The sequence below is a fragment of the Montipora foliosa genome, chromosome 8 (genome assembly GCF_036669935.1).
Source record: "Montipora foliosa isolate CH-2021 chromosome 8, ASM3666993v2, whole genome shotgun sequence".
In the NCBI taxonomy this organism is placed as follows: Eukaryota; Metazoa; Cnidaria; class Anthozoa; order Scleractinia; family Acroporidae; genus Montipora; species Montipora foliosa.
This window is the reverse complement of record NC_090876.1, coordinates 13,768,901-13,778,900: the sequence shown is the minus strand read 5'-3', so window position 1 is coordinate 13,778,900 and position 10,000 is coordinate 13,768,901. Positions and strand designations below refer to the sequence as shown.

Genomic DNA, 10,000 nt, shown 5'->3' with positions numbered 1-10,000 from the left:
CGTTATGCACAACTCATTTCTGTATCAGATTGCCCAAATGTGGAATCAATTACCAGCCATAACAAAATCCTCGACCACTTTGGCTCAATTTCGTTCTCGTCTGACCGGTGTTGAATTTGCAGGGTGCCAGTGTATGAACTGTATACACTAGCTATTCTCTTATCTTAATATTTGTACTAGTTTCTTTTTAAATTATCTTTTAATACAGTTCTGGATCAGTGTAGAATAAGACTTCCCACCACAGGTATTTCACATTAATTCTCACTCTGGTTAACAGATAGTGGGATAGCATTAAATGGATTTACCTGAAGCATCAACTGCTTCTCCACCAGGCGGATTAGTTGGATTTTCAGAGGTTTGACTGATAGGTTGTACTGCATCACTAAGCCCAGGCTGCCCTGTTGAAAAATGAACAATTAATCAGATTCAAAAGCCTGCTTCAAAAATTGGCACCTTATAATCATTTTCTAATTCCCGTTATGCTTGATGTCACAAAATCGCAATCACACATGCCAAGCAAATCAATCTAAAAAATGTGACTGTAAGTTGTAGAAGAAAGGAGAAGAACAACAACAAAACTTACAACACTTCATTATTTGCCAAACTGCAATTATTGCAGCAAGTGCACATGCCTTTTACAGATGTATGTGTCTCTGTTCAGGCCACAAACACTACAACTCTCTCTCCTACTCGTCACAGTAAGTGTGTCGGCTCTTTCCTATCCCAGAAAGTTTTTTGACTACTTAAATACTGTAGTAAAGGAGACAGTAAATATCAAACCCAATAAATGATTAATCTTTGTGGTAGTGCACTTTAACTGCACTACACACTATGTCACCGGGTTTGTAAGAGTGAGTGATTGAGTGAGTGAGTGAGTGATTGTAAGTCGGTGGTCGCAAATAGGCCCGTAGTGCGTGCATAACTCATAAACATAAACAGGTCTGCTGGAAGCAAACTTGAGTTTCAACAAAATGAGCTCCAAAACCGGCATGAAATTGTGACGTTGATGAATAATAAGGCAGCTGCTATTTCCAAAACGATGGAATTACCTTGGTGATAAGTAACCTCGTCTAGGAGAGTAAAATTTTTGACTTTGCAGAAACAATGGTCAACCTCAAGAGTGCGGCTATTGTGATCTTTGTGTTATGTGGCTAAATGTAATTTAGGCTAAGTTAAAATCAAGCCAATGCTGGTCAGCGGTGGTCTGGGAATCAGGCGCATTGAGGTGACATACGGGGTTTCTTGACTCGCACGTGCTGGTCGTTTCTGCTGTGTGAGGTGCTGTTTGTTTCAAGCAACAAGCGTTCAGTTGTTCCGCTTTTTTCGTCTTTCCGTCGTCCTCGCCGTTATGACCGCCCGGCAAACCAACAACAGCTTAGCAGCGGCTCTCTCTTCTCTCAGTGCTCCATCAGCGCCGGTCTCCAGTACGAACACACGCGGTACGTCTTCAATTGTGTCTTCGCAGTCCAGCGAGTCTGTTGTTGTTTCCTCGCCACTGGTGAGCATTCCGGCTTCGGCAAATTCACTTCCGACGGCCTCAACTGCTGTTCTTTCACCTGATCTGGTGTCTCTCATTAATCAGGCTGTTCAGTCGGCTGTTCAGGCTTCGCAAAGGCAACCAGGACCAGCGATTGCGGATCCCGTCTCCTGTCCTGGCGCCAGTTCGTCATCTGCATCGTTGGGCGGTTTAGCTTCGACGTTTTTCGCCGCTGGAACGGGCTTTCCGCCTTCCCTTTCAAGCTCGTCGACCTCAGGTAGGCTTTCTCCTCTTGTCGTACCTACTTTTGTATCTACTTTTAACGCTCCGGTCCCGGCAATCGTCTCGTCTTCGGGGCAGGCTTTAAGTGGCGTTTCTGCTCATTTGCCGCCATCCATTGCACTGCTGTCTATTGTGAACTCGTTGGCGGATCAGCCGTTCGTCGTGGGCCCGGGCTACTCTCCCGTTCCTGCCAAGCTCGTTACGCAAATCCGTGGCGGAAAATTCGTTGACTTGTCGGAACTTTTAGCGGCGAATTTGGTCAGCTCAGAGACCGAGCCTCAGTTAATGCTCGATGGGCGTTTGGTTTTATCAGCTCCCCCGAAGAAACCTCGTCGGCGTATCGAGGATATCACCACTTGGACGGAAGCCTTCACGGTGTACTCGCTTGTCCTAACGTCGTTTTTCCCTCATCGTTGGAAAGATTTAACGTTGTACAAGTTGTTAATCTTGCGGATTTCTCGCCAGTTTAGCGGACGGGTTTGGCTTGCTTACGATAAAGCTTTTCGCGAACACGCTGCGGCGACTCGGTTGGCCGATTGGTCGACCATGAACGCACAGCTCTTCACTTTTCACGCCGGTGGTGCTTCTCCTCGCAGCCCCAACCTCGGCACGTCGCCGGATTCCTCTGAACCAGTGGGTTCCAGCTCTTCGAGGATCCCTTGTATGTCCTGGAACAAGGGAAGGTGCACCGCCCCTTATACGATTTGCCGCTATTATCATCGTTGCAGCACGTGTGGCGGCGCCCATCGTTCTGTATCATGCAGTTCTAGACCAGAACGTAAGCAGGAGAGTTCTGTCAGGCGCAGATCTCGGTCTCCGGCATTTAGTGCCTCAGCTGGCCAAAAAGCACGGCGTCAGTAACGATTGGCTCCAAGAAGTTTTCCCCTTCTCAGAACTTTGGAACATGTTGCGCGTACTTCGTTCATTATGTAGTTAGTCATTATGTAGTTAGTCGATTGCTCAGTTAGTAGTTATGTAGTTAGTCGATTGCTCAGTTAGTAGTTATGTAGTTAGTCGATTGCTCAGTTTGCTCAGTTAGTCGATTGTTCAGTTTTATTAGAATTTTTCACGGTTTTCTTTGCTTGCCCCTGTTGTGCTCTGGGCTTGTTGAATTAAACTTTTCTCACTGTTGCTGTATTGCTGCCCTTACTTCAGGAGGGGGGGGGGGGGGGGGGGGTAGGGTCGTTAGCGGGGAATTACCATCTCTCATTCTGTTTCCTTCCAGTCTCCAACCCCTTGCCCCCGGTGTCCGTGGTTAGCCCTCTAAAGCCTGAAGTGTTCGCTGCCAAGTTGTCCCATCATCCGGACCAACATCTTGTCGCCTTTGTCTTGGACGGCCTCAGGAATGGCTTTCGCCTGGGATTTCAGCATTCCAAGAAATTAAAATCAGCTAAGTCAAACAAGGCCTCTGCTAATCAACACTCCGAGGTCATTGACCGCTACTTGGCTAACGAGGTCTCCCTTGGGAGGGTTGCAGGACCTTTTTCCTCCCCACCTTTCCCTCATTTGCACGTTAGCAGCTTTGGAGTTATCCCTAAAAAGGGTCAACCAGGCAAGTGGAGGCTCATAGTGGACCTGTCATCCCCTGGTGGGCTAAGTGTTAATGATGGCATTGACCCTGACGAGTTTACCATGCAATACATCACGGTTGATCAGATCATTCGTATGATCTCAAGCTATGGCTTAGGTGCCCTGATTGCTAAATTCGATGTTGAGGCAGCCTACCGCAACATAGCTGTCCATCCATCTGATCGATATCTCTTGGGTATGAGATGGCGGAAGCACTATTATGTTGATTTAGCGTTACCATTTGGCCTCCGCTCTGCTCCTTATATTTTCAATTCTGTGGCGGACATGGTGGAGTGGATTCTCCTACATACACACAATGTTTCTGCGCTGTTACATTATTTAGACGATTTTATTACTGCAGGACCGCCAGATACTAACCAATGTGCTGAGAACTTAGCCACTTCCATAGCTGTTTGCCGTTCCTTAGGACTTCCACTCCACCCGGATAAGTGCATTGGCCCGTCCACGCGTTTAGTTGTTTTGGGCATTGAGTTAGACTCAGTGGCTCAGGTGGCCTGCCTCCCCTCGGACAAGCTCCTTGCTTTACAGGTGCTGCTGCAGTCGTGGCGGAATCGTCGCTGGTGTACTCGGCGCGAACTGGAGTCCCTCATTGGCCACTTACATCATGCCGCCAAGGTCGTGTGGCCCGGTCGTACCTTCCTGCGTCGTATGATCAATCTGCTCCAGTGTTTTCGTAAACGGGACCATCCAATCCGCCTGAATTCTGAATTTCACCTGGATCTTCAGTGGTGGCTTCAGTTTTTGTCCTCTTGGCATGGCGTCTATTTTTGGTTGTTTCCCGGCATGTCGGCCACCCCTGACCTCGAAGTTACATCGGACGCATCCGGTTCCCTTGGCTTTGGTGCTTACTTCAATGGGGAGTGGTTCAGCGGCGCATGGGTTTCTTCTCAAGCCTCTCACTCTATCGCCTATAAAGAGTTGTTCCCGATTATCATTGCCGCTCATGTTTGGGGGCCCCACTTCGCCAGGCGCCATGTTCTGTTTCGCACCGACAATGAGGCCGTGGTTTATATCCTCAACTCTAGAACATCCAGGATTCCCGTGTTAATGCGCTTGCTTCGCCATCTTCTCGCCTCAGCGGCTCGTTTCAATTTCTCCTTTGCCTCTCAGCATGTTCCGGGGGTTCATAATTGCATTGCTGACGCTTTGTCCCGCTTTCATTGGCAGGAGTTCCGGAGGTTAGCACCCCAGGCTCAGTCGCTTCCAGTGTCCATTCCACCTCATCTCCTGGAAGAATTGATTGGCTCTCATTAGAGCGGCAGTGCCAGTTCCTGTTAGCCCATGGTTTGGCTGACTCCACCCGGAGATCTTACGCATCTGGCCAGAGGAAATTTGTCAACTTCTGTGCGCATTTGGGCAAGTTGCATCCCAGTGGCTCCCCGTGCCCCACCGATGAATGGACATTGTGCCTCTTTGCCACTTTTCTGGCGGGATCGGTTCAGCACTCTTCGATTAAAGTTTACCTTTCAGCAGTTCGTGCCCTGCATATCGAAGAAGGCTTCCCAGACCCTCTGGTGAACTGTCTACGTTTGCAGCGAGTTCTTCGTGGGATCAAACGGACCCAAGGTTCCCCTGAGGCTCAGCGCCTTCCTATTACGGATCACATTTTGATGATCATCTTTAGGTCTTTGGATTTATCAATTTTCGACCACTGCATGTTTTGGGCCGCCTGCAACCTAGCATATTTCGGCTTCCTCCGATCTGCTGAATTTACTGTTCCTAATTTGGCTAGTTTCACCCCGGCACTCCACTTAAGTGTCGGTGACATTTCGGTAGACTCTGACGCCAATCCTTCCTGCCTGCGCGTGCGGATTAAAGCCTCCAAGACTGACCCTTTTCGGAAAGGCTGCTTTGTCCACATTGGCCGGGGACGCTTTCCTCTGTGCGCCCTTCAAGCTGTTTTGGCCTATTTGGCTGTGAGAGGGAACTCGGGTGGCCCTCTCTTTCTTTTCCAGGATGGTCGGCCCCTAACTCGCGCTGTCCTCACTGCTCGTCTCAGAGAAATCCTTGCTGGAGCGGGTGTGTCAGGCAATTTCTCCAGTCACAGTTTTCGCATTGGTGCGGCCACGGTGGCAGCTCGCAACGGCATCCCCGATCACCTTATTCAGGCCTTGGGTCGTTGGTGTAGTTCAGCTTACCAGTCGTACATTCGCACTCCATCCGAGTCATTGGCTTCCCTCTCTTCTCATCTCGCGTCTGGCTCAGTTGGCTCGTGACCCAGGTATACGTGGGAATTCATGCGGATCACAGGAAATCATGCGGATTGCAGGAAATCAAGCGGACCAGTCCTCTTCCGTTTTTTTAGGGTCGCTTGTGGCTCGCTTGCGCCTGCCTGCGGTGTCTGGCCAGGACTCCTTTAATCAATCGGGAAGTCCTTGGCAATTTCCTGGTTCAGTTCCTACCTCAGGCAGAACCTTCTTCATGCCTCGCGGCCGGAGGAGCTGTGGCGGACCTTGCTTTAGTGCCTCCTTTTCACCTTGCCTCGGTTAGCAGACTTCTCAGTCTTATTTCATGATCAGCTTCACGGTACTCGGGTAAGTGTCGTCCAGTGTCGTGTCTTGAGCTGGGGGTGGGTGCTTGTGTGAGTTTGGGTGGTGGCGCAGGTTCCACGTCATCCCTGTTCGCGGCCCCTTCGCCTTCCAAGCACCCTTGGGGTGGTCTTTGGGTGGTGGCCGCTCGCAGAGTTGCCGTGGAGGCCTGTGTGCTCTGCTCATGGCCTGTGGCTCAAGCCTCGTTGCTCGCCCCGGAATCGCCGCCCACTTTGGCAGGCACCATCTCCAAGCTCGTCCATTGGCGATGAGTTTAAATGTGGCTAAATGTAATTTAGGCTAAGTTAAAATCAAGCCAATGCTGGTCAGCGGTGGTCTGGGAATCAGGCGCATTGAGGTGACATACGGGGTTTCTTGACTCGCACGTGCTGGTCGTTTCTGCTGTGTGAGGTGCTGTTTGTTTCAAGCAACAAGCGTTCAGTTGTTCCGCTTTTTTCCCCTTCCCTTCCCTCCCTCATTGGTGGATTCGGTAAGTATAGGGTTGGTAAGTATCTCCACTGACTTGGTCAGTGTGACGGTGCCTGGTGGGTGGTGGCCGCTCGCAGAGTTGCCGTGGAGGCCTGTGTGCTCTGCTCATGGCCTGTGGCTCAAGCCTCGTTGCTCGCCCCGGAATCGCCGCCCACTTTGGCAGGCACCATCTCCAAGCTCGTCCATTGGCGATGAGTTTAACAATCTTTAAAACACTTGAAAGAAAAAAAAAACCAAACTAACAAAAACAAAAAGCTGGTGTCTTGCCATCATTTTGACACGGATGTATCCCTTGTTTCTCAAGTAAACGTGCAAGGTAACTTGATCATGGCGCAGTGTTCAACACTAACGCTTGCCTGATTGCCCGGGGCAAGCAAAATATATCAGTGGGCAAGTAAAACAACTCTAAGACTTGCGATCAGCGATCAAAATTTTTGTTCCACTGATATTTTGCAGATCGATTTGATTTGCACAAAGTAGTCACCGCAAACACAATAAAAAAACATAAACAATATGACATCTCTTTGCTGTCATTTATTTTCCTGTTACAAATATAATGGTACAAAACCTCAAAACAGATTAGAAGGAGGAACATAGTCGTAGCCGCCATCTTTCTCCTTGCGAAAAGAATGTTTGTTACAATCGAACCCAGTTTTCGCATGGCCAAATACGCTTCGATTATCGAACAAGCGCACAAGAAAATTTTACCTGAAGAGCATACTATTTGGGAAAAATGGCATTTAATTCAAAACCAGCTGAATTAATATCAGAGATACAGTATTTAAGGAATAAGGAATCTCCGTTGATCTATAACAGAAAAGGAAAATCGCTTAAAGATATGCTTGCCAAACAAAACTGTGAAGGCTACTAGAACACCATGGACACACAGGAGTCGTGTTGGTCTGTCAAACCAAATTTACACACATTTTACACAAAATTGACTCTTTTATAAGCCTCATTTTGAGTTTTAATGGGCAACAGGTCTTTAGAAAGTTGGAAACCAAAAAAAAGCCATGGGCAACCAAAAAAACAAAACTGGTTGCCCACAGGGCAAATTAGTAAGAAAGTAAGTGTAGAACACTGATGACTGATGAATTCAATATGTCACTTTCGATTTTGTGATTTACTTGTGCAGCCAAAAGTACAATGGAAAAATTGAACGTCACAAAAATCTCCCAAAATTTTCTTTGCTGATGGTAACTTTTTATATTCTCGGTTCAAAATGTAATTTGTTTTCATGATGCAATTTTGTTGCTGATGGCAAAATATTCTATTCTCCATCAACACATCCTCAAAACTTCTTCTTCTCTTCCTAAAAACTGTGTATCATTATTAATTTTATTTACTTTTGCATAAAGCAAAAGCATAAAGCAAAAGCAAACACACATGATCCGCTCCAACAAATTACCTTCAGGTGCAGCTTTAAACAAACTTCTGAAAACACAAATTAGTGATTTTTCTCCCTAATTTTACGAGAACCCATTGCCATTGCGTGTTTAACATAAGGGCACAATTTTCTCGTCACTGTCGAGGCACACTGAAAAACATTTTGTCCAAAAGAGTACAGATAATTATTATTTATTAAATTCCGGATGAGAATAAAAATCCGAGCTTCATTCCTGAATAAAGGAAAAACCTATTAAACCACTTTTTAAAAATACGCATCCGTAAAAATAACAAACGGTTTAGTGGCCAAGGAAAGAAGTTGTGGAGTAACTTCTTTCACCAAGTTTGAGCTATTACTGGTTTTCTGTTTTGTCGTTGTCCTTCTCTTTCTTTCTCCTTTCGTTTCCTCCACACATAATGCAGCTTTATCAGGCCTTCTAAAGATATGCCAAAAATTGCAATACAGAGAAAAAAAGTAGCTCTAAACAAATCAAAAATAAACACTCAGCTTTAAGTTTATATCCTTCTGATGCTTGACTTGAATAACTGCATAGCCACCAATGAGGACCACAGCTATCATGATATGTTAAACTGTATTGAGACCAGCGAAATATGCAGAAAAAAAAATTTCCAAACTGTTTCTCTCCACCTGAACAAGAAAACCGGTGACTGTCAAGAGCTATAGTTGACGTAATATGGCCGTGTAGCCTCGTCAAGCCAAAGAAAGCGCACGAAAAATGAAGCCTCGTTTATGTTTAGGTGAATTAACCTGGGTTGAGCCTGCGATCCTATTGACGACCAGTTCAATGAGCTCTAAACTTGAGCCCACGATATAATCAGATGATACTGGTCAGCGAATACCTTGATTTGACAGGTGTCACTTGACCATAACATGGATGTCCAATATCAAAGATGTTTGCTGTAAACTAGCTTGATACTGGTCACATTGGCATACTTGGAGGGGTGGACGTACATACGGACGGACGGTCGATGACGTCATAGCTATAAAAACAACATTTCTCGCATCGATGGGTTTCATAACAATAAAGTAAACTAAAGACAGTTTCAGTGTGGCATGCACAATACACAGTTGTAGCATTAGGTGAAATGCTCTTACACTTAGTCTTCAAATGGGTGCTGAATCCAACAATAATTTCTTCTTCCTGTAAATAACCACAATCTGGCCTTCTGACCTCTATACATGTAGTTTTCAACTTTTCCAGACCAAGAATAAAAATGTCAAATTAACAAATTGATGTCAGTTTTTCATGCGTCTGTCCTGTTATTGATCATGAATTTCGTCTTAACATTGTCAAAGTAGCTGTGGATCCATGAGGGGATAGCCGAGGGGACCCGCAGACTACTTTGAGAATGTTATGACGAAATTCATTGTCAATAACAGGACAGAAGCATGAAAAACTGACATCTATTCCTTTTTTTTACAACAACAAAAGGGCAGAGGGTTCAAAATTAGGTCGAAACCCGAGAAGAACGCGAGACAAAAATGCAAAAAACTTCAATTTTATTCAATCTGACGCAACGAAATTCATAACTTGCCTCGCTCTCTTATTGGCTAATGGAAAAAATGGAGACTGTTAATTGGTTAAAAAGTGCAGGATCGACGTTTCACAAAATTTTGCACACATTCACCTTTTCAAAATGGATAAATTATAAATTTATGTGTCTATCCGCTTATTGACAATAAAAATTAGCCAATGAGTGCACAAGAATTTGCAGTCATTGTAAAACACAAACTTGCTTCCACAAAACGCAATTTTATTGTCAGCGAGTAAATGAAATAAACAGCAATAGATAAAGGCCTTTTACTGATTGTGATGGAGATCAGTATTCAAGTGTTTGCCAAACATTTGCCTTGCCTCTTTGTTCAGTGCTGGGAGCACAGCACGTATGACTTTACATATTCATAGAATTTAGAGTTTCGGGGGCCTTAAAATGACCACTGAACTAATGTGGGTGTGCAATGTAAAGAGGGTGATTAAAATTCTTTAAGTTATAACTTTTAAACTGTAAAAAAAAAAAGTAATCGTTATGCCGCACACCGGTTCGTCATAAAATTCCAGGCAACATGACTGATAGCAACCGTGCTGTGATTGAGAAGTTTAGGCGCAAGGTTGTGCGAGAGTTACATTGATTGTTATATGCATTGTTTTCATGCTTGCTGGTAAACACCCAAGAGTACACCTACCCTTGTGAGGATACACCTTCAAGGGTAAAGCTACCCTTGTAA

The 10,000-nt window shown here is 45.6% G+C and overlaps 2 protein-coding genes across 2 annotated transcripts in view; one reads left to right on the top strand and one right to left on the bottom strand.

The window, feature by feature from the left end:
• Positions 1–631: 631 nt before the first annotated feature.
• LOC137967635 (D-inositol 3-phosphate glycosyltransferase-like) overlaps positions 632–10,000 on the bottom strand; it is a 19,391-nt gene continuing 10,022 nt past the window's right edge. The window contains exon 4 of the mRNA XM_068814156.1: positions 632–718. Coding sequence (XP_068670257.1) covers positions 687–718 — 32 coding nt within the window. The 3' untranslated portion in view covers positions 632–686. The remainder of the gene's footprint in view (positions 719–10,000) is intronic.
• LOC137967637 (uncharacterized) lies at positions 1,536–6,245 on the top strand. The gene is made up of 3 exons (XM_068814158.1): positions 1,536–1,754; positions 2,985–4,324; positions 4,528–6,245. The coding sequence occupies exons 2-3, from the start codon at positions 3,392–3,394 to the stop codon at positions 5,563–5,565; spliced, it is 1,971 nt and encodes a 656-aa protein (XP_068670259.1). The 5' UTR covers positions 1,536–1,754; positions 2,985–3,391; the 3' UTR covers positions 5,566–6,245.

Coding starts and splice junctions, on each gene's coding strand:
- LOC137967637 (XM_068814158.1), top strand. CDS start 3,392: ATGCAATACATCACGGTTGATCAGATCATTCGTATGATCTCAAGCTAT. Junction 4,325..4,527: donor CCCACTTCGCCAGGCGCCAT/GTTCTGTTTCGC, acceptor GGAGTTCCGGAG/GTTAGCACCCCAGGCTCAGT.